The sequence below is a fragment of the Plecotus auritus genome (assembly GCF_963455305.1).
Source record: "Plecotus auritus genome assembly, chromosome: X".
Classification (NCBI taxonomy): Eukaryota; Metazoa; Chordata; class Mammalia; order Chiroptera; family Vespertilionidae; genus Plecotus; species Plecotus auritus.
In genome coordinates this window covers 77,541,019-77,565,231 of record NC_137784.1, presented here as the reverse complement: position 1 = coordinate 77,565,231, position 24,213 = coordinate 77,541,019, and the positions used below count along the sequence as shown (strand labels likewise).

The window sequence follows — 24,213 nt, the reverse complement described above, 5'->3', positions numbered from 1 at the left end:
GTACAGTGCTGTTATAGATTAGTGAAAAAAGAAAAACTGTGGTAGCAAAGAGGGACTAGCAGAGTTTTATTTTGGCAGAAAATGGCATTTATAAAAAACTATCACCACCGATTATTTACAAGGACATTATACATATACTCTAGAGAATAATTGAATAAATGTAACTTTATGGCCACTTACTGCATTGTTCTTTTTTGTATATTGTTTCAGGCTGGTAAAAAAATTCCTCAGATTGATGAGAATGGTATTGAAGAACCATTGCCATAAGAGCTCATTTGGTGATGGTGTAACTAGCTAGTGTGTGTAGGGCCTTAAGAAGCAACCATTTCAGGTAACTGTGGTGGATATAGTTAGTGGGGGTGTCTTTTTGGTACTGTAGGTATTGGACTCATCTGGTAACCTATTTTTTGCAGTGCTGCTATAGCTTCTTGGCCCACCTTCTCTTCCCACACACAAATAAGAGAAGGGTGTGGAATATCAGAGTCAAAGAGTATATATATATAACCAGAGGAACCAAGGTAAACAAATACAAATTTATTCTTTTCAAAGAAGACTTCAAGGGAAAGGAGAAAAGCACCACAGTGAGTGGCAATCAAAGTTAACCAATTTGTTCCCAGCCCTGTCTCTTTGTCTCAAATGTTTCTAGACTTATGTGTCACCCTTGTCATCTCCTCCGAATCTCTTCCCCAACTCCCATCATCGTGACCAGTTCTTGCAGCCAGAAAGCAGCATAGCAGGCTTTAGTCTGGCCTCAATACTGCCCTGGGGACAACAAGGACATTCAGCAGGCCCCTCAGCCAAATGCAGCAGCTGTGGGAGGAGATGGAGGCTGGGAGCTGAGCCCTGGCCTTGAGCCTTTCCCTCTCCCACAGCCATGGGTGTTAAAAGAGTAAGAAGGAACTGAAATATTCCTTTGTTTTTAGGGCCAGATTTTGGCAGGGAGTTCCAGAGATAGAGGTGCCCTACTGAGCAACTAAGTCTCCACAGCTCTAGGGCAGGGACTCCAGTTTTCTCTTCCAGGACTGTTTATCTTAAGGCAGCTACTTTCTTGGTTATCTGTCACCTATGTCAAAGAAACTTTGATGAAATTCTTGGCCTGAAATGGTTTCAGAAGCCACAAGTCTATCATTGAGAATGTGTATTGAAGGAACACCCTAGCCTGAAGCTGGAAATGGAGCCCAGGTCCCAAACACACCACCTCAGACAATATGAGTATTCCTTAAAATGAATCTGGAGGCAAACCATCTTTGGCCTTTGCCTGTCCTCAGGGTTTCTTATTACTAACCTAACAGCCCAGTTCCTGGAAAAGATAAACTCAAACAGGTTTCTCTGCAAGAAAATATTTCCAAACTTTGGGCCTTGAAGGAAATGGGTACTTGAAAGCCTTGATTTCAGCCTTTCCATTCTGGAGGGAAGGGCACATGTCTTCCTGGGTAGGGCCCTCCCTAGGGTTCCATACAACAAACAACCACATGTCCTCCAGCCAGTCAGCCTTCTCTAACAATTTCCCAGTCAACATTACCTCACTATGCTCTCACTACAAGCAGAGGCACCCTCAAAATGGCTTTTTGGCCTATATCAGATTCTGTCAAGAATAAATCGCCTATCAATCCTAACTGTTTATTGATACTATTTGACAACAACCTCAGCAAACACATTTCTTATCACAGATCCTAACTCTTCAAGTCAGACGTTTTCCTCAGGCTGCCTACCCAGCAACTCCCTTCACGACACTTTCAGTTCAGGGCCATAAACTATGCAACATCACACACGATACCTCTAGGAAACATACATGACAGATGCCTAATGACATACACCACATCTCAGTAAATGTCACCTTAATGTGGATTCATAGTGCCCAAGGATTCATTTACCTCACTACAGGAAAACTGCCCACACAAGAGGTAGTGACCGTCACTGGAGCTTTGAGAGATAAACAGGCATACCTTAGAGATATTTTGGGTTCAGTTCTAGACCACCACAATAAAGTGAGTGTCACAATAAAGTGAGTTGTAATCTTTTTGCTGATAGAGGGTCTTGCGTTCAATTTGTAAAAACAATGCAACATCTGTGAAGCTCAACAAAACAAAGTATAATAAAAGGAGGTATGCCTGTACTTACCTCGGGCATTAAGGTAAACACAGGACCACAAAGTGTCAGTAATCCTGTTAGTGAGAATTCAACACTTCACCTGTTGTTTCTGTCCACCTAACAGCACAAATCCTACATAACAAAATCTACATCTCTCTACTATGCCAGGCCCTCTGCAGTTGCCACAGGCCCTCAGCAGCCCTGGATCTCTTTAGTGGCATGAGGGTTACAGAAAGGATTTTTCAGGATTTCCCTGGTAAAAGATTATTTTATAACATCTACCCTCCTAAGGCTTAGGCAGCCATAAGCCTCAAAGACCCCGAGCTCTCTGTTTTACAGCAAATTTCTTCTATCCCATTCTTGCCCACAATCTAGGCCACTACAAATATAGCTTCCCCCCACTCATGGACATATGCCTAGGCTCTGTGTTTAATGCCCACCTACCACCTGCTCATCATATATCCGGATACCCAAGTCCTTCTGCCCAGAGACCTCTTGAGCAATAAGGTAAACGTTGTGATGAGGTCTGACACTGTGGGCCTCTGGCTTAATGCCCCGTGGTGATTCTAGAAGGAGGCAATCATAGGCTTTTGGATCTAAGCTGCTGCCTTCCCTCCTATACAGCAGATAAATCTAGCTTCCCAGGAGCTGTATCCACTGGCACACTGCTTGATTATAACACAGCACCCCAAGCATCTCATACCCTCCTGACCTCAGTGGCAACCACAGCTTTCTTCATGGACCTGAGCCAGACTCAAGAACTGGAAAGGGCTACATAATGTATTCTGTGTCTTAGCCTTTTACAAAAAGGCTACTAAAAGCCTATTTGTTACTTCTTTTCTGCATGGGGTAGGTAAAGCTTAGATTTGCTCTATTTTGGTACCTGAAGCATCATTTAGAGGAGCCCTGGAAAATTCATCCAAGGCCCTGGTCTCAAGGGAACAAGATTTGCATTGAGTAAAGAGAAGAGACTGACTCTTCCTGTTAGATTCCTCTATGGCCACAGGCTTCTGTTGCTTTGGTATTAAAGAGAGCTCACCCCAAACATAAATAGAGAGACATCCTGGGGGAGCAGCCAGGATATATCTATCTGTTCAACCAGAGGCTTGGGCTAACAAAAAGCAAGGCAGAACATTAATACTTCAAGAGGTATTAGAATTTAATGTGTGAGTGAGGCCAGGGGAGTACTAATATACAGTAGATATGTAGGATAGATATGTATGTATATAAATTTAGGCAAATGAAGTCAATTTTAGGGCTCTAGGTCATAAAGCTCCCTTTGAAAGAAAGCTGCCTCAGTGGGCTCTGACTCTGTTCAAAATTCCCTCCCCCACTATCTACTCTGACTTAATGCCCACTAAGGGATAAAGGGATCATGGTATACATTGCCTAGTAAGAGTTAGTTCAGTTTGAGATTTGGGTTTACCTTCCAGAGAGAATAGTTTTATGCAAAGGAAGGCCATGCTGTTGCCTGGATGGAAAATGGTCAGTGGCTCCTAGGAACAGGCCACTATTCAGGGTGGCCCATTGCATCTGCCTTAGGATTAGCTGGGGACAATTAGCCACCTCATCCAATTCAGTGTAAAAGAAGAAATGTTGTTGGGCAGTCACACTCTTCCAGGCTAGCTGGTGGCTTCCCCTTCTCACCCAAAGAGAGCAAGACCCCCTTGCTGAGTAAGCTGCTTCCCCTCCCCCAGGGCTGTGAGGGTAGATTCAGAAGAGCCAAGGGTGGCTTCACTTGGATTTCCAAAGAAACTCAGCTGGTCTCTCATGATGCTGAGGCCTTCAGGAAAGAGGAGCATAGGGGGTGGGGGTGGAATCTGAGTCCATAAATATTTCTTTAATCTTTCCAAATGTAAGGTGGAAATAGGACCCAGAATGAACTGTTCCCTTCCCCATGAGAAAGGTCTGCCAGCAGAGGTCTGAGGCAGAGGAACTGAATATATTTGAGAAGGAAACAACATCTAGGTAGCATCAGGATGGCTAGAGGTATGCTCTTGAGCTGAAGTAATATGACACATGCTGCCCCCAGAATTTTTTCAGGGGCACTTTGATGGAGAGGGTTTGTCTCAGGGATACCCTTTTACCTTTCTGAGTTGGTCCAGAAAGTGGGGCTAACTCCTGTGGATTCATAATGTTGGAACCCTGGGGTCATTAGGCTTCCCTATCTCCATAATTCCATGGAGAAGAAAAGGAAACAGCAAGTATTGCTTAGCTCTGCAAGGCAGTTTTTTTGCTCCCCATCTGAGTGGCCTCCAAGTACTATTTGCCTGGGCTGCAATATAAATCTACTTAAGGGACCAGTCTCAAACTTGAAGATTAAAGGGCACATTTCTGGAGTCATAGGAATCATTCCTTTCCCACCCCCGGCCCCCCTACACCCACCTCACATACCACCAGATCTGTGCTGCTGCCTAGAGCCCAAATAACTCTGGCTGAGAAATGTGGGGCCAGTGGGGACTGGAAAGGTTGGGTGAAAACTGAGGAAAGGCTTTGACAGAACTAGGAGAGGACTATGCACTATAGGATGGGGATATGGCTCCATCAAGAGGCCAGCAGTGTGTTGGCAGTCACATCAGAGCTTCGCACACTGGGGAAGGCATGGCGAAGCTTCTCCATAATGTCCTCCAAGCACAGGCTGACATTTTGGCTCTTTGAACCCACATCATCTGTGTTGGAAAAGAGAAATTTGGAAAGGAAACTAGAGATTCCCTAATGAAGCAAAGGGGCTGCTGCGGTAGGACACCACCAGCTGAAGGGCAAACCCACAGCTACATGGGTGGTGATCAATATACATATGTAGAATTAAAAAAATGAATGAATTGTCAATAAGCCAATCATCCCTGATGCTAGGCTCAAAGCCATGAGGAGAAACCAGAACCAGCCCTAGCAGAACTTTAAGTAGGAGATCTATGGCAGGACAAAGCATGGAGGAAGGGGCTGGGGGAACTCACCTGCAGTCTCAGTGTCTGGAGTAGTCTGTCCCTTCTCCTGGGGGTGACTGCCTTCTGACTGCTGTGGAGAGGAAGCTAGAGACGAGCCTGCAGAGCCATTGCCATTTGATTCATTCTGTGGCTAGGAAGAGGTAATGCATGACTTAAGTGGCTTTGCCTTCCTGACCTTTGACAGACTCCTGAACTTAGAAGGGGCCTTAGAGACCCATGTACATCCCTTTGCCCTTGGACTTCAAGAAACTTTGATAGTGCCCCAAACAGTGGCCTACCCTTTGCAGAAACTTCTTAGAATATCCAATTACCAATTACCTTCCTCCTTCAACAAGATGTATCAAAGTCCCCCAGTTCTTGTAAGAATGGCATTGCACCTAAAGGTCTCTTGCTGTTATGTCAGCTATAATTAAGCTGTTCAGAACCCAATTCTCTCTAGAAATGTAGAGTTGCACACCTGATCCTCAATTAATAACATATCATATATTAGAGACCTCCAGGCATCTAGAGGCCATCCCTTGGAGGATCTGGGGAAGAGGCAGGGGGTGGTATCACCTGGTATGTATAATGACAATAAGTAACATTTATCAAGTGTTTACTATATTACTGGCATTGTACTAAATTCTTTAAATGCATTATCTCATTTTATGTTCACCACAGTTCCATGAAGTTGGTATATTATTATCCCTATCTGGCAGATGAGGGTACTAGGGCTTAGTGAAGCTAAGTGACTTTCCTAACACCCCACAGTCACTAATTGGCAGAGCCACATTCAAACACAGGGCATTGTGACTCTAGAGCTACACTATATCATATACACTATCTCTCAAAGAAGAAAGGGATAAAAAATAAAAAGAGCCCCCTTCACAGAAAAAAATCTTTCTCTTGCCAAGTATGTTCAAACTTGATTATTTCCAGCAAACATATGAGAAAAATCAGTTTTGGATGATTCTTTGAACTTTGTTCTTTCAATACTGGGTTCAAATAGGTTATAGGGAAGTGAGCTCTCAGAAGTCCTCTCTCTGCCCCAGACCCCACAGTGGCTTGAGAGTAACACACAAGGATGGAGTGAAAGCTAGAGGGAAGAGAATTGGCCAAGTAATGCAACATACCAGACCTCCCCTCCCCTCCCTCCCTCCCCTCCCCTCTCCTCCCCTTCTCTCCCTTCCCTTCCCTTCCCTTCCCCAATTTCCAGTGCAGTTCTCTTCAGAAGGCCATCTAATAGCCATGACCAAGGAGTTCTTTCTTTACTCCCTGTTGTCACATATCTACTCCACTGCTCCCCATCTCTACCCCCTGAAGGGGTCGCATTGGCCCTTCCCCTGGCTTCAGCCTCACCTGCAGGAGCAGTTCCCTTAAGCGCTGCAGCTGGGACTCTAGCTGCTTGTTGTGGTCTTCAAGGATCTGCATGCGTGTCTCCAGGCGGCTCTTGTGCTGCCGAAGGATCCGGGCCTCAGCCAGAAGCTCCTCATTGCGGTGGTCCTGTGCCACCTCAGCAGAGCCCTCAGCCAGGGTGGGTGCCTCAGCAGCCTCCTCATGCTGCCACTTCAGGCGCTTCAGCTCTCCCTGGAGAATCCTGCCATGGACAAAGAAGCCAAGATCTATGGTCCTGATGAGTTGTTGACTATCCCGGTCCCAAATGATCCCCCATATCTGGATGTGAGCAATACTTTGGCTCTCCCATCCCCACCACCACCCCAGCCATGTTCTTGCTTGAATGGTTATATCCACTTCCTTTCCAGCACATATGCCATTTATTCTGCCATCCTTGGGCCTCAAAGCAGAGAGAGCTATTATTTCATATAACAAATGTCTCAGGGCTTTAATGTGCTGCTTAGATTATTAATTCTAACCTTAAAATCAGGCAGAAATACAGTCTGCAAAAAATGAGGCATTATAGCCACTGACTCACCTTCTGCATTTTTAGATATTTAGAAGACATAACATAAACAAAATATCACCCATCTTCCCTCTTTTGTCAACTACCCTCCTCTCTGGCCTACTTTGAACACCCATGTTGAGTCATCAAGAACACAGATTCCAAAGAGATCATCTGCTTTGCAGGACATTACTTTGTTTCTGGCAACAGAATTATTCTCTCCCCATTCTTACTAACTGCTGCTCTTATGCAGTGCTTCTCAAACTATCCATAGTGAAGACTTATGGGGAGATCACTTTGTCAGTTACATAAATTCCTAATCACTATGTCATATACCTGGAACTAATATAATATTTTGTCAACTGTAATTGAAAAAAAATTAAACAAAAAATAACTATCCATAGTGAAACACCAGAGGGATTTTTCAATCCACTGTGGACCAATATGTGGTCTGAATGTGCATGGCTAGTACACAGCTCACACCACACATGGCTTGCCACACAAGTTCAACAACAAAGTGATCTATACCCTATTCAATGAAGATAAATCCACTAATTATGTGCTGGGAAGTCATGGCAATGTCAATAAGCATTTCTAAAAATTTACTCTCTATTTCTATATTTACCTTGTTTTGAACCAGTAACAAACACCTTGCAGACTGGCCCTGTTCTAAGGACTTGCTACTCCAAGTACAGTCTTTGGACCAGTGACATGGGCACACCTGGGAGCTGGTTAGAAATAGAGGAACTCAGGCCCCTACCGAGACCTATAAATCAAAATCTGCACCTTACCGAGCTCCCTAAATAACTTGTATGCTCACTGTTGTTTGAGAAGCACTGTTCTATGGATTCTACTGCATGCCCCCCAAGTGGCTTGGACCATCCTCTGGCCCCTGCTGCCATAAATACTTTATGGAGTTAATGCCATTCCTGTCATTTTCTTCACTTTCACTCTTCCAGTTCTCAAATGTGCTATGCTGTGTCACTTTCCTCTTCTTTTATTACTTTCACTTAGTGCTAAGTATTTTTCCATTACAACCCTGAAAATTCCCTGAGGGCAGAGACATGTATACTCTCTGGGTTTGTATTCTTTCTGCTTGCATCTAGTGGGTACTTGAAAATATTTGGGTTGAGTTAAAGGGGTTAACCAGTTAACTGACACGCATCCAAAGACGCTTTTATCTCGTTTGCGTCTATAGATGCTTATGGCGTACAAAGGGTTAAAATAATTACTAGACTAGCTAGCACTTATTGAATACTTACTCTAAGCTAGGCACTGGCTAACACATTATATGCCTGATCATTTGATCTTCCCAAGTGCCCCTAGGAGGGAGGTATTATTACCAATAGCCCCATTTTACAAATGAGGAAATGGAAGGTCACAGAATATAATTTGTTTGAGGCCATATAGGTAGGATGTGGAAGTGCCAGGACTTGCAAGCTGCCTGACTCTAGAATCCACATAGATCTGTGTCATTGCCACACCCACCGGTTCTCATCCTCTAAGTGGGCCAGGACCTTCTCTAGCTCCCCCTTGCTTTCTGTGGCCATGCTGCATGGAACCTGCTGTCCGAAGCCTGGCTCCCGGTCTGTAATGGGGCTGGAGTGCCGCAGCAGGTACTGATCCTCGTCTCTGCATGGGTGTGGGGAGAGGAAAGGAGATGGCTGGGCACTGAACCAAGAAACAGCTCAGGGCATGAGTTCTCAGGTCCCAGTTCAGGCCTCAGGAAACGCATGCTGAAGGATTCAATTCTAAGTCACATAGAAGGGAAAAGACTATGTATTTAGGCTTACAAGGAATGGAAGTATTCAAAGGTGGCAGAGGTCATGGTTGGGTATATACTAGGACAGAGTGTTTTCAGTATGCTGAGGCTTGTGGATTCTTAAAACCCTGTGGGAAATGATTCCCTGTCTGTGCTATTCTTCCACCCCACCTTCCCTTCACTTCCCCATCCCCAGAAGGATCACTGCCTGCCTTAGTCCTGGTCAGGGCCAGATTGATCCATGTAGTTAGCAGCTCCTAGGCCCTCTGAGCAGGCCAGGTACCTCCCTAGAGATGCAGGGCCTGTTCTTGGGGCTATAGAGCCAGGGAGTATCTCTGGCCACACTTCAGTCACTTCCCTGGTGTCTCTCAGGGTTGCTGAGGCACTATCTGGGCCTTTGGCATCCTGAGCATAAGGTAGTGGCTCATTTCTGCAAAGTTAGATGAGAACATAGTTTTCTTCCTCAAAGCTGGGCATAAAAGGGTGGGATCGTGCAACAGAAAGGGATCTGGGCAGTTGGCAGGGAGGTAGTGTATCATTCATTCCCCCCACTCAGTTAATAGAGGGTAGACTGCTTCTCTTACTAAACTCTGTGCCCAGAAAGCAGTCTTCCTTCCTTAGGGTATCAAATACCCTAACCACCATACTACCTCCCCTGCAGGATATAACCCTTCCCAAGTAAATGGTGGCAGAAGGATCTTAAAGAGAGCTAGCTATTCCTGGAAAAGGAGCAGCTGTGAAAACTCACATGCTGTCATCTGGGGACAGGCTGTCATTAAAGAAGGAGCAATTTTGATTTTCCATCTCAGCAAGCCTGGGAAAAAAGAGCAGGAACAGAAGGGAAAACAAGATGTGGGCCTGCTTTCATCTCAAGGATTCTAATCCCACAACAGAATATTAGTTTTGGGGGCTGTCCCAACCACACCTAAGTGTTGGGCCTCGCTGGCTGCCATATACCCCACCGTGCACATACCCCCCGGCCCTCACTCCTTTCTCTTTGCCCTAACCAAAAACCCCTTCCCCATGAGATTCCTTATAATCCCTATCCCCCAAACCTGGTGGTACCTGCTGGCGAAATGCTCAATGCGGGAGTGTGTGTCAGCATGTGGCAACCTCGGGGAAGAAGCCGGCCTAGAAGAAAGCAGCAAAGACTCAGAGGACCAAAGACTGGGCAGCTGGGCAACCTGTTTCTTCACCCCCTCCCCCAATTAGTGAGATGGGAAAGAGATGATGGGAACAGGATATAGAGACTGGATTTATAGGGTCTAGTTCTTAGGCAGGATTCCTAGTCAGGCACAAGTTGAACTGCTCTATCACTAGTTGGGTTTTGCCCTGGAGCACTCCCCTAGCCCACGTGGCACTCTGCTCCTTCTTATACCCAGGCTCAGTGAGGCTGTCCACAGTTCCCACCAGCCACTGGTACTCACGTCTCACTGTACTCGGCCTCCAGCACTGATTGCACAGGCAGATAACCTCGCTGAGGGTGTTTGCTGAAATAATGCTTTGAGCGGAATTTGTTCTTTAAGGTTGTGGCAAAGTCTCTCATGTTCTCACTGGATGTGGTCTGAGGGGAAAAAGGGGAGAGGGACTTACCTTAAAGGCTTTGGGATATGATGGGGTAGGTGTGGCTGCTCCCCTAGAGCAGGGAAGGTGACTGGTCCTCCACTCTTGTTCATGCCTACCACACCCCACTCCTAGAAAAAGGTCTAGAAAGACACATGCCAAACTGTGAATACTGGTTGTCTCTGAGAATTTGGACCGTAGGGGTGGGGATCAGGCTGAGGAGAGAGAAAGACCTTCATTTTATACTTTAAACACCTCTATATAATTTGAATCTTTTACAATTAGCATATATTCATTAATTTTAAAAATATCATTTGCATAAATTCTAGGGACATAGATGAACAGGAGGTAGAGGATTACCAGTATACCATCTTGAGCCAGTTTTCCATGTATAACTTTTATAATATTTACCTTAAAATGATAACAAAAGAAAAATAAAGGGCAATGTCCCTGCTCCTACTGAGTTGTACATGTTTCTGTGCCAACAAAATTTGGAGAAGAGATGATAGCTTGGAGAGATGGATTATGGAAAAACAGGTTGAAAAGTGGGAGGTATGGTGGGAGAGAGCAGTGGGGGAATATAAGCAGCCCAGACATATGCTTGGGGCTTTGGGAGTATCTATGAAATAGAATGAAATAAAGGAGTTGAGGGAGCAGAGTCAGCTCAAGCAGCTAAGTCTGGAGCTGTGGATCCTGAGCACAGCGGAGGAGAAATTGTGTGGCTGGAGTCCAAGGATGTTGACCAATTTGGACTCAAGTGGCTATGAACGGCACAGTTCCCAATGAAAACCAAGTGGAATTGGGGACCCAGGTAAAGAACATACCCCCTTCTCCCTCCAAGAGACTGAGTAATTAATTTGAGGACAAACTTTGGTATTAACTAGAGAGATGGAAGCAATGATAAAGTAGCAGGTGAAGACCAGGTGACAGGAGCAATATAGGAAACTAGGCAGGAAAAACTAAAGTGAGCAACAGAAGCTTGTTGCCTGGAACTTTCTTACACTATTTTTACTGAAACTTCTCTCTGCAGGAAAACAGTGAGTGCCTTTTAAATAGGTGAGAGTGTCCTGGGCTCTTATACCCAGCTGTGGCCCTGGTGATGGAGAAGCTCTGCTGGAAGAACATAGAGGCCTGAATCCCCCAAACTGGTAAATCATTAGGACTGTTGGGAGAATGTTTCCCAGAGGAGAGCAGAATACAGTTAGTCAGTGCTTGGCCAAGTAAATCAAGGGCCCAGAATCTGAGAACTGTCTCCCCCTCCCACTCAGCCCCGAGGCTCCATACCGGGGTGTAATACTCCATGATGGGGTAGTGCAGCTTGTTGCCTTTGCTGGCCTTGCCTGTCAAGAAGCAGGTCTGGCAGATGTCCACATTAAACTGTTTCAGACTCCGGTACCTTGGGGAGATGAGAGGTTGTAGGACAGAGTATCCAGTGGACTATAGTGACCTCCCCATTCCCCTAACATACAAATATACACACACATCAGAAGGGCGTAGGATATGGAGCCATAATATGCTCAACCTCCTATACATAGCAGTGGCTGAGTCCTTACTAAATGACTAGCCTTATTCTAGAGAACATAAGTCTCCATAAAACTACATGCTCAGACTCCTAGGAAGTGTGGGAAATAGCACTGTCTCACCATCCTTTTTAAAGGGAAGGGAGGTGCAGGTATAAATTGCTCACAATAGCAAATAGCTTTCCAGTCTCACCACCTACATTGGAGAAGTCACTCTTCCCATATGAAGGCCGCTTATTCTACCAGCCCTGGGTAAGTTAGCTAAAAGTTATTTCCAAAAGTTTTTTTTTTAATAATAAACTCTATTATTATCCAATGTAGACTAGCCCTTCAGATCCAGTTCCAAAGCCTGGCTGAGCTGCCCAGACCTAGTAGTATATAGAATGGTGAAATGCCTAGACTTTGAGAAGTCAGAGGATCCAACATCTGGTCCTAGATTTATACTAACCAGCTGTGTGAACTTGGGCAAGTAACATTCTACCTCTTTGCCTCATTTACTTATAAAAAGATTGGGTGCTTATAAAGAGAGTGTGTGTTAGTGCTTTGAAAAGTCAAAAAACTGAGCATTGTATGATGAAAATCAATTTCAGGATAGTGGCTATTTTTGTGGAAGGGGAATGAGAATGTAATCAGGAGAACTTAAAATGTACTGCAATAATTTTTTATTTCTTACACTTGGTGGTGGGTAAGCGCTGTGGGATGCTGGAGCTGGTTCACAACAGCTCACAAGAGCCAACTGTTAAAATTTCAGGGAGTTTCTAAGCTGGTTGTTAAATACAGCCATTATTAAAAAAATAAATTCTATAAACTCACAATTAAGTAAATGATATTAAAAACTGAAGTAATAAATACTCAAAACTCATGAGGTTGTTTATGTCTATTGGATCTGCATGGTGGAAATACTATAAATAGTGTGCAACTGTGCATCTCTCCTCAGTTTCCTGTGGGTAGCTAGACATCGGCCACAATGGGAGTATTTACATCATGGAAATTAGCAAATGCTAAAAATTAGGTTCCTTTCTTGCTTTCTGGAGAGTCAGTTGTGAACCATTTGCCAGCATACCATTTGGTACATAGATATTCTTATGTCAGGATGCTGGGGCTTCTGAGTTCTACTTAATGCTCCCTGGGAAACCACAAGCAAATTACTTCCCTTTCTGCGCTGTTCCCTCACCCACCCCCTTTGGCTTCTCTATACATTTTTGTAGGTCTGGAATATTTCACAATACAACTAAAACTAAAGAAAATATTTCCGATTTTTAAAAATGTTAAATGTTGTGCAATAGAATTACAATACATACCAATGTACACTAGATTAGCTGTAATTATATAATTATGCATTACATTTTTAAAATATATGACTTATTTGCAACATGGCCTATTTACAATTATTATCATTCCATCAGGTACTGTTTTCCTTACCTGAAGCCCTTGATGGGGCACTGTCTACAGATAGAGCACTTGGTCTGATGCTTCACTTGCTCAGCAATGGTGACCCGATGCAGAACAGCCAGCCACACCATAGATTGGGGCTCTAAGTTGACCCATTCCAAGAACTGCGAAGCTTCAATGACTGGCTTCCCAGTGCTCTAGAGAAACAAGAAGTCCAATGGCAATGACTAAGGCCCAAAGTGTCCCTAGAATGGCAGTCCTCAGAGGAGCAGGATAACTAGCAAGACCTGGATTGGTCTGTTCTCCAGAGGTGACTACTTCTGTCCTGTCCTAGTAGAGCTGACACCCTTTCTGGCAGGACTTTGACCCTAAAAGCCCAGAGAACCCTCTGCCCTGTTGTTCCATCCCAAAAAAACTCCCTTACATCTGAGTAGTTCAGATCAAAAGCCTAGCTCTTAGTCCTCCCTCCCTTCTCCCCACCCTCCCTCCCATAAACCCTCCCTTCCATCCTCCCAAGTTCCATACTCACAAAACGGAAGCAGCTACGGACACTGGGCTCCACATTGCTGCCCCCAAAGGCTGCCACTTCCCCCAGCTGACGGGGCACCTGAATGGCCTCATGAAGCAGGACACCAAGGTGGCGTTGGTCACACTGGCTGCCTGAGTTGGCTACTTGGCTGAAGAGGTCTGCTGGCCCCACCATAAGTCATGGCCAACCCCAATGCAGAAATGGCCAGAGAATGAGCAAGGGGAGAGTAGAAAAAGAAGACAGGGAAAGAGCACATAGACTTAGCTAATGACTTTTGAAACTGGAATACCTAGAGGCCCATCCCTGACCTTTTAGAAGCTCAAGAGTTCTGAAAATAGCATTCTATGAGTTCAGAGAGTAAAAGTGAGACAGGCAAAAGAGAGAGTACATCAGAAAGAGAGGGTAGAAAGATGAAGACAGAGAGCAAGCTGTGTGAGAGCAGTGCCAGACACAGATATAATACTGTTGGGAAAACAGATTCTTAAGAAGCAAGATGAGAATGTATGGGGCTCAGGTGTGCCTGCACATGAGTTACAGCTAGTCTGCCCTAGCTTATGTAGTCTGATACTCCAGTATTCTCTCAATTATCCACACAAATGGGAAGAAACACTGGCATGGATCATCTAAAAAGAGGAGCTAGCCCTAGCCGGCTTGGCTCAGTGGATAGAGCGTAGGCCTCCTGGACTGAAGGGTCACGGGTTTGATTCTGGTCAAGGGCATATGCCTGAGTTGCAGGTTCGATCCCCAGTAGGGGGTCTGCAGGAGGCAGCCAATCAATGATTCTGTCTCATCATTGATGTTTCTCTCTCCCTCCCTCTCTGAAATCAATAAAAATATTTTTAAAAAAATAAAAAGGGGAACTAATTCAAAGCATTTGATCATCTAAGAATTATCTCTAAGTGATTGTGGAATAGATGGTGGTACTTATATTTGAATATGAGCTATATCTTCTCTTGTGGGAACTCTCCCTTAGAAAACCCCCTCCAAAGATTACTGTCTGTCTGCTTCATTCCTCACCTAAGTCTTAGAAAACACACAAACATGGAAGACAGAGGGCCTGGATTTTCATAATGGGTCCATTACTGACTAGCTTGCAGAACCTTAGGTAAGTCATGAGACTCTACACTGTAGTTTCCTTACTTGTAAAATGAAGATAAATAATCATTGTCCACCCAACTCAAAGGAATGTTGGGAGAACTAAGTAATATAGCTATGGACATGCTCTGAAAGGTTTCCTTCCTTGTAACCTTTTCCCAGACTGCTGTCATTTCTCCTCTGTGACCTGATATAGCACATATCCTTTACCGTTCTGATAAGTCTAATTAACACTGTAAAATTGCTTTCTGTGTACTTCTGCCTCCTCCTCTGGACTGTAAACCACTTGAAGCAGGGACCATGTTTAATTGAACCTAGCGCTCACCACAGTTAGTACAGTGGTTAATAAACCATAAGCACTTGACAACTAAGGATGCTGCTGTAGAAAAGTATAAAAATGTTGTACAAAAGATAAAAGATGGAGCGGGAAACAAAGGTACTATATACCAGAGAGGTTAAAAAATACAGAATTACATACTGTGCACTGCCCAATAATGGGGATTATTGCACCCTGCCCATGTAATCCACGTGGGAAGTCTCCAGTAGAATGTGTGACATGGCTTGAGCTCCAGACTGGAGAGGGCTAAGCCTTATAGGCTATAGGGAAATAGAACTATAAAATATGGGCTCTGAGTACCCCAGGATGCTAACTCAGATCCTGGTAAAGTAATTACATCTGATTAGAAGAGTCCAAACCCACTGGAGTGATACTGGCAATAAAAATAGGCCTTAAGCCCATCTTGGCCTTTGGCTATTATAGGTTCTTCGTAACAGCCTGGACCAAAAAGTATCACAAGGGACCCTGAGTAGTCCTCTGCTGAGTCATAAGACCTACCTTCTGCTTGTCTTATACCATCTTTCCTCCCGCCACACCTCTCCCTCCACCCTACTCCACTTCCAGAATTTGGAGTTGTACTCACACTCCAGTTTTTCCTTCACTTCTGTGCCACACAGGCATGCAATGCCAGTCTTAAAGGACAATGCCCGCATCTTTCCACTGCGACCACTAGGTTTAAAAGAAGAGACTGAGAACATGAATATATGTAAAGGGTTAATGTCTTGGCAGTCATTTCCCTCACAGAGTTGACTTCAGTAGGGCTCTGTGCTAACCATGTCCCAAGCTGAATTGGGTCCAAGTCCACCATGGGAGCAACCCCTTCCCACCAGGTCCACTCCAGATGTCCTATTTAATTTCATCCTGGAGGCTGCCAGGGTTTCAAGCCCTTACCTATCAAAAACATTGAGGAGCCAATTGAGGCTCATGTCCACACAGAGTGGCACGTTGACCAGGATGCCTCTTTCCTCCTCCAGCCGTTCATATAAGGCAGTCAGGCAGTGAATGACCTCCACCACATCCATCACATGCTCACTGGCCTGAAGATCATGCTCATTAAAGATCTCCAAAGCTGTGGTTAAAGTGACCAGGTCCACTAAGAAAAAAAGGAGAGGGGGAGAAAATATAGCCAAAAGAAGAACCCCAGGGGCTAGACAAGGAGGTAAGGCTACCAGCTTCACCAAATTTAACTCAATTTCCAGACAAACCATTTGTGAGTATGACACAAGCTTGCTCTTTACCAAGACACTCATTAGAAGGAAGGGGAAAGCAGCAAAAGGCCCCTTAAATTAACCCAAAATTTTTCTATACCCATATGTTCTTTGACATCAGTTTCAAGATGGTATGATATGAATAAACTCACTTCCTTTGTTGGACAAATCCATTTTAAATTTCTCTGTCTTTATACATATTTTAACTATAAATAGGTTTATCCATAGATTTTGTCCTGATAACCTAGTCACCAGTTATGAAGGCTCAAGTGTGCCTGGGTAAGTGTAACATACCTGAGGAGAACTTTATAATTACCCCCAATGTTGGAAGCAGCCTAGCCAGACGTGCCAGGAAGATTGAATAAATAGTGTTTCTGAGAAAGGCCAGAAAGCACACTATATCTGCAACTATGTTGTCCCCTAACCACTGGCATATGCTTCAACAGATCTGCTACTACATCCAATCACCCCAAGATGACAAAAGAATACAAGCCCCACCCTGGCCAGTGTGGCTCAGTTGGTTGAGCATTATTCCATGCACTGAGAGTTCACAGGTTCGAATGCTGGTCAGGGCACATGCCAAGTTGCTGGCTCAATCTCCAGTAGGGGGTGTGAAGGAGAAAGACCATCAATGATTCTTTCTAGCCTCTCTCTCTCTCTCTCTCTCCCCTCTTCTCTCCCCCTCTCTCTCCCTCTCTCTCCCTCTCTCATTCTCTCTCTCTAAAACCAATAAAAGCATATATTTTTTAAAAAGAACACAAGCCCTCAGTGGCTCCAAACCATCATCTGGGATACTTCCTGCCATAAAACAATTACTTGATTATCCATGTTAGATGGGGAAGAAGAGACAAGGAAGAGGATAGCTGTGGGTTAATTTGGAAACAAGTCTGGGACTTTGGGAGAATAGAAGGGCCCTGGAAGAGCAGGTGTCAACAGCCAGGATATCCCAGCCTTAGGGTATCCCACCAAGTCAATCAACAACCCTGCCCAAGGTAGGATGAAAGTGGGAAACAGCCCACAAATGAAGAAAGGAAGAAATAGAGTGGGAAGGCCATAAAGGAAGTGTTATGGGAGACTTACAGCGTAGTGCCTTTTGAACTCTGCGTAGCTTCATGGCAGTACGGTAAGCTGAGAACTTAATGTTGTTCAGATCAGCTGCAGAGAATGGAAAGAGACCCACTCAGATCAGGGAAATGCAAATTAAAACCACAACAAGATACCGTTATACACCCACCAGATTGGCAAAAGATAAAAGTCTGACAATAACAAGTGTTATCAAAGATATGGATGAATAACTGCTGGTAGAAGTGTAAACTGAATACAATGTGGTATTAGCCAGTAAAATTGAACGTTCAGGTCTCCTACAACCCAGCCAGTTATATATCCAGATCAGTGATTTTCAAATGATTTTTGCCCAAGGCACATGGTGAGAAATTCATTTTACATCATGATCCAATATATATACACTCATGTGAGCATGTATAAATAACTGAACCAAACATTTCAGGAAACAATACCTTACTAGATTTTACAAAGTAAAAACATAAAATTAATATCAGATATGACTCTTGTTAAAGTTTTGTAGCACTTTCTTTCATATTTCCTAATCTGTTTCAATTTTTAAAATGCTTGTCATAACAGTGAAACAATATTAAACCTGTAGTCTGAAAAACACACATATGTGTACCAGAAGACATTCACAAGAGCTCTTCAGCAGCACTGTTCTTATTAACTCCAAACTGGAAACAAGCCAAATGTCTATCAACAATAGACTAGATGAAGAAACTGTGGCATATACAATGGGACAGTCTAGCAGTTAAATAAATGAACTAAATTCACATACATCAACATGAATAAAATTTGCAACCTCATGGTGAGTCTGTTAGTAGCCAAAGATAAGGCACATGAGAGTCACATTCATTACATCCTGGGCAGTATCTTTCAAAGGAAATCTGGTTTACATCTATAAGCATAATTCTTTAATGTGATAATAAAATGGTCCAGGGTGAATGTAGAGCCTCCAGTTGAGGGAGGTGCATAGGGGAAATGAAAGGAGGCTGCTAGAGAAAGGACAAGGCACTCACTTCCATCCCCACCTGCTTGTTGAATGGGATTCCCTTCTGTTCTTATAGAGCAAAGACAGCTGAATATCCACCCTATACAGGATCCCTGAATTCTTACCCAGGGTTTGGTATAACTCGGTCATCTTGGGATGGTCCCAGCATGTGGTCTGAGCCTGGTGGCTACAAACAAAAGCATCAATAGCACCAGGGGCCACACCACCCCTCACCCCCCTCACACATGCGCACACCACTCAGCGATAGGTTGGATGCAAGGAGCTGCAGGATCCAGGGTTGAACCCTGAAGATCCCAAAGCACAAGGGATCACCTTTACCCAGGTAGAATCTTGAGCTCTTGAGATGAGCAGGAGAAAAAACTGGACTGGATAAAGGAATTCAAACAGATAAGGAGTGACAGGGACAAGTAGAGAAAAAGACAGGCAAGGGAGGGGGTGGGCAGGTAACTGAGCCACTTCTGATTCAGACGGTCACTCACTTGATGTAGTAGGGAACTTTATTGGGTGAAATTGCTCTTTCCCAGGGAACCTGGACAGAGGCTGGTAAGGAAGAAGAGAAAGAGAAAGAAGCTGGCCACCAATGCTCTTCAGGCCCCTAGAGACTCCCCTGCTCTGTCATCCCAAGGAGAGGTCAAACCCCAAAGGGAACGCTTGACTCTCATTGCCAGATCTTAACAGCCCCTAAGGGTGGGGCAACTAATAAACACACTTCTCTCCTTGATCTTGGGGCAACAAAAGGAGAAGAGGTTGTCACTGATATCCTCACATGCCAAAGGCAAGGCAAGGGCATGAACAGGAATACTTGACTTTGGTTACCCTAAAAATCTTCTCCCCGACCAGACTGGCATTTCTATCCATTCAGCTATAGGCAGCTGGCATGCTCCTATGGATATGAAGTGGAACCTACATTCCTCCTGGGGCTCAAAGCCCTTCCCCAAGAAGGTCAAGTTACTTAGTCCTGTGGAACAATGGGGAATGGTACTGTCCATTTCTTTATGGTGAGGAACTCTTTAAAGGATGTCCCTCTCTGCTCCATGTCTTTATCTTCTGGTTGGAGAGGCTAAGTTACCTGACCAACCTCCTCATTGCTATTTCCCTGAGTACAATAGCCCTCTGCAGGTATAACTACATACAAGTGATTGTAATAGCAATAGTTCTGCCATTGAAATTTATTGAGTTCCTACTATGTGCTAGATACTCTTCTAAATGCTTTGTGTACATATCTAATTTTCATATCTGTATATTGTCAACATCTCCACTGCTACCACCCTGATCTGAGTCACCATAATCCCTCACTGGATTATTGCAACATGTTTCTTAACAGTTCTCCCTGTTCCCATTCTCAATCCCCAACACTCTGACTCTGTTGAAACATAAGTCAGATCATGTCATCCTTCTGCTCAAACTCCTCCAAGGTTCTGCATTCCATTTAGAATAAAATCCCAAGTTCTTACCCTAATCTACAAGGCCCTCTGTACTCTGGCCTCTTGCCACCACTCTGACCTCCCACTCTCTCCCTTCCTTGTTCACTTCTATACCAGCTTCCTTGCTGGTACTTAGGCATGCCCCTGCCTTAAGGTCCTGGCAGTTGTTGTTCCCTTTCCCTGGTATGCTCTTCCTTTAGACATCCACATGGCTCATTCCCTCACCTCCCTGAGGTTTTCTCTTCATCGCCATACTCTCAGTGAGGCCTTTCCTGACCACTCTATTTAGAATTGCAATGCCTCCCCCCTTTAAGTTCATCACTTCCTATTCATCCCTTAGCTGCTTTACTTTTTTCCATAGCACTTGTCACCAATTTGCCTCATATCTGTTTTTACTTATTTATTTATGGTCTGGCTTCTCTCACTAGAATTTAAGTTCTATAGGTTTAAAGACTTTCCTATGTTTTATTCACTGATGTAGTCCCAGTGCCTAGAAGAGTACCTGGTCCACAGTAGGCCCTCAATGAATATTGTTAAAAAATAAAGTCATTTAATTCCCATAACCCTGTGAGCTAGGTAATGTATTTACTTCCTTCTATAAATGGGAAAACTGAGGTTCAGAAAGGTTAAACTATTTTTTCAAGCTTGCACAGCTATTAAGTCAAGGAACTATGACTCAGACCTAGGTCTCTCTGATTTGAGAGCTTATCCTTTTAACCACTATGCTACACTGCTTTATCCTTACTGTGCCTAGAATGTCAAGGTACTGGGATCCCACTAGGTCCCTAAAGGACAACAGTAGAATCTCCTGGAAGGTGGCTGAGGCTCTACTAAGTAAAGTCCAGTTTGTCTCACGTACAGGAGAGGAAGTGCTGTGACCCAGGTCCAAAGTCCCTGTGGGCATCCTGGAGCTGCTTAAGCCTCTCACCAACTGACACCTATGGAAATAACAGGTAGAAAGTGAGTGGATTTATTCCAGGTATTTAGTGTGGGATTTCCAGGTGCCTCTGAAAATCTTTGTGAACTCCCTCATAGGCTGATTCTTCTCTGGTTCCAGCTCTTCCCACCATCACCCAACTGCTAGCTCTCCCACAGCATTCCCAAGGGTCAGAGATGAGCATCCCTAATTCCAGACCACAGTCATTCTTTTTTTGTTGTTTTGTTAATCCTCACATGAGCATATTTTTTTCCATTGATTCTTAGAGAAAGTGGAAGGGGGGAGGGGAGAGACAGAGTGAGAGAGAAACATCAATGTGAGACACATAGATTGCCTCCTGCGCACTCCCAACTGGGGCCAGGGATTGAGCCTGCAACCGAGGTATGTGCCCTTGACCAGAATCAAACCCGTGACCCTTCAGTCCATGGGCTGAAGCTCTAACCACTGAGCAAAACAGCTAGGGTCACAATCACTATTTGTCTGTCACTGTATACTCTAAGTATCCATATTTAGACAGGTTCCTCTCAGATCCTCATTTCAAGTACTCCCTGTAGCTTAGAGGTTGAAAAGCCTGTTACCTGGCCCCAAATTATCTACCATTTTTTCTCCTATGTAGGTCCCATTTCAATGCACCTTCACTTCCTTTGGGCCTAGAGAAGTTCCTCCCAAGCCTAGTTATATTGAGGCTCTTCCCCATGGCTCACTCAAGAGTTCTCTACCTGCAGCTGTTTCCACCGGATGTTGATCTGCTCCAGGACCCGGGAGTTCTCCATTGACAAGTGCACATCAGAAATGGCGAGCTGATGGGCCAGATCATTCACCAACTTCACTCCATCTTTCATGGGGGAGAATTCTTCTTTGAATAGCTGTGGAATCAGAGCCCAAGTCCCACAGTGGACAGATAGTGGGAAAGATAAACCATTAGTCATTCACCTCAACTCCTCCATCTTCACTCTAAGATTTTAATCCAACAGCACAACCTAGGTGCTTCCCTATTAGGGTAACAGGACTAAGATGTAGGTGGCCACTGTCCTTATCCTCTTCCTTTCCTACTCACAGAAAACATTAGAGAAAGAGAAGATAGTAGATGACAGAGGAGACTCCAGCAAAACCAGCCCCCAAATCCAGCACATAAATTGGTAGGCTCAGTTGTAGTACTGGTCAACAATGGCCTCTCAGGAGCAGGAACATTGTCAGGGTCTGGGAGGAATGTCAGGTATCAGGGTGGACTGTAGCCAGGCGAGGGGGCCTATATACCTTAAGAGCCTGGATGTGGTCAGGGAGTGAATCAATGAAGAGATCCCCAATGGGCTCCCAAGTGGCTCGGACTCCCTCAGCCTGAGTCAGAGTAGTGCTTAATTCCTCCATTGCCCCTTGGATCTCCAACAGCTGCTCCAGAGTGCGTTCAATGTGGCGGTGTTGGTCCACACAGCGGGCTGTCAGCTTCTCCCATAGTTCACTAGCCACTGTCGCCTGCTTCCATACAAAGCGGCTAAGATTCTGGATCCGCTGTCTGGGAGAGGTATCTGCAAAGGCAGGCAGGAAGACAGGTGAGGCGAACCAGTCAGGGGAAGCCCATAGAAAGACAGAGACAAAGACAGCCCTTTGTAAGATGTGCATGCATGTATACCCATGGGCATGCATTTGTGCATGTATTTATACAAATGCATTTTGCATAAACAAATCTGTAATCATTCAAATACATATTTTCCCATGATTGTGCTCCTTTTGTACATTCAGATTTTTTAAAAATTAAACTTTTGCCCAGCCGGCATGGCTTAGTGTTTGAACATTGATCTATGAACCAGGAAGTCACGGTTCGATTCCCGGTCAGGGCACATGCCCAGGTTGCGGGCTCAATCCCCTGTGTGGGGCATGCAGGAGGCAACCAGTCAATGATTCTCTCTTATCATTGATGTTTCTATCTCTTTCCCTCTCGCTTCCTCTCTGAAATCAATAAAAATAAATTTTTAAAAAATAAAAATTAAACTTTTTATTTTGAAATCATTATAGATTCACATGCAGTTGTAAGAAATAATACAGAGATCTCATGTACCCTTTACCCAGTTTACCCAAACAATAACATCTTGAAAAACTATAGTACATTATCACAACCAGGATATTAACATTAATGCAATCCACCAATTTTTTTTCAGCATTCCCCAGTTTTACTACTGTGTGTGTGTGCATGTGTGCATTTAGATCTATGCGATTTTATCACATGTGTAGGTTCATGGATCCACTAACATAGTCAAGAGATAATGTTGTTTTCCGTCTATTATATCATGAGGATTTCCTCATATTCTTTAAAAATGGGCATGGTAAATAGTGAGTAAAATATTTTAAGAGGCATAGTAAGGCAAACCATCCAGAGTCCTATTTACATAACCCTGGAATGTGATTTTGCATTAGTGTCTGCTGCCCACTTTCATCCAAAGAAGGGATGCATTTCATGAAAGACCAACCCCAGAGAAGTTAGTGTAACTTGCCCAACTGTAGGTTTCTTCTTCCTCCTTCAGACCTCCCCTCAAAAGTAAATTCATATTTCTAAACTCTAGGCTAACTGAAACTGTCCTGTTCTCTCTTGAGTTTGTCCTATCTAAAGCCCATTGGACAGTAAATTGAGTACTAACCTCCTACTGAGGGGTTCAAGGAAATTAGAGGGTCAATGGCATTGGCAAAGGGCTCAACTAATGAAGGGTCCTTCCAGGCAACCACTCAGACCTAATCACCACAGATCCCAGTAGTCTTATATGAAGATGTAGAGTGGCCCACTCTATTGAGGAAAGGGGCCGGAAGTCACTAGGGTCAGTATCAAAAAGTCATAATCAAATTTCTCCTCAAATGTCATCACCTAACTTTTTAGATTTTAAAAAGAACTTTTTACTTGTTGGTTGCTTAGAGCATTGCCACATGTCTCTCTCTATGTTGGAATAAAGTAGTATATTTTAAAAGGACACTACTACTACTTGGATTAACTGGGTCAGTTCAATGCATTTGAGTCTTTTGTTTTTTCTTTTTCATGCCTCATTAGAAGGCCTCATATGATACTCCAGAGCCACATACAGCTTTGGGGCAAATGTAGGTGTATCCTGCTTCAGGCCCTGTTCTCTTTGTTTTTTCTTGCAGTATGACTCTCTCCTTTCCAATTTTGGACTCCTAAGAGAAAGCTATTCTCCTAAGTAACAGCTGAGAAAATGAGTTTGGGGAAGGCAGGAAGGCGTTTAGTGTTCATAGTTCAAGAAGAAGCGGGGAGAGAGGAAGACCACCCACCTTTGCTCTCCAAACGAGGCTCCTCTAATTCCTCAAATGGGTGCTGGGACAGGAAGGCCTGAGCTGACTCTAGTACAGAGTAGATATAGGGGCCCCGAGACTTCACATCTTCCATAAATGCCTGTGAAGTTTAGCAACACAGTCAACAGGGAAGGGAAGTAAAGTCTGTCAATCAATCACT

General features: G+C 44.2%; 1 protein-coding gene across 9 annotated transcripts in view; it reads right to left on the bottom strand.

The window, feature by feature from the left end:
• Positions 1–30: 30 nt before the first annotated feature.
• The window catches only part of DRP2 (dystrophin related protein 2), a 66,941-nt gene continuing 42,758 nt past the window's right edge, over positions 31–24,213 (bottom strand). For 4 of the 9 annotated variants that reach the window (XM_080651901.1, XM_080651904.1, XM_080651902.1 and 1 more), the window contains 19 exons: positions 24,033–24,153; positions 22,017–22,285; positions 21,479–21,625; positions 20,682–20,760; positions 18,878–18,938; positions 18,503–18,564; positions 17,402–17,476; positions 16,005–16,206; positions 15,697–15,782; positions 13,682–13,839; positions 13,183–13,349; positions 11,525–11,636; positions 10,105–10,241; positions 9,743–9,808; positions 9,426–9,491; positions 8,404–8,547; positions 6,375–6,612; positions 5,046–5,166; positions 31–4,760 (listed from right to left, as the gene is read on the bottom strand). In XM_080651901.1, the coding sequence (XP_080508027.1) occupies positions 4,636–4,760; positions 5,046–5,166; positions 6,375–6,612; positions 8,404–8,547; positions 9,426–9,491; positions 9,743–9,808; positions 10,105–10,241; positions 11,525–11,636; positions 13,183–13,349; positions 13,682–13,839; positions 15,697–15,782; positions 16,005–16,206; positions 17,402–17,476; positions 18,503–18,564; positions 18,878–18,938; positions 20,682–20,760; positions 21,479–21,625; positions 22,017–22,285; positions 24,033–24,153 (2,436 nt within the window). In that variant the 3' untranslated portion in view covers positions 31–4,635. The remainder of the gene's footprint in view (positions 4,761–5,045; positions 5,167–6,374; positions 6,613–8,403; positions 8,548–9,425; positions 9,492–9,742; positions 9,809–10,104; positions 10,242–11,524; positions 11,637–13,182; positions 13,350–13,681; positions 13,840–15,696; positions 15,783–16,004; positions 16,207–17,401; positions 17,477–18,502; positions 18,565–18,877; positions 18,939–20,681; positions 20,761–21,478; positions 21,626–22,016; positions 22,286–24,032; positions 24,154–24,213) is intronic. The other 5 variants (XM_080651907.1, XM_080651905.1, XM_080651906.1 and 2 more) reach the window with 5 other exon arrangements.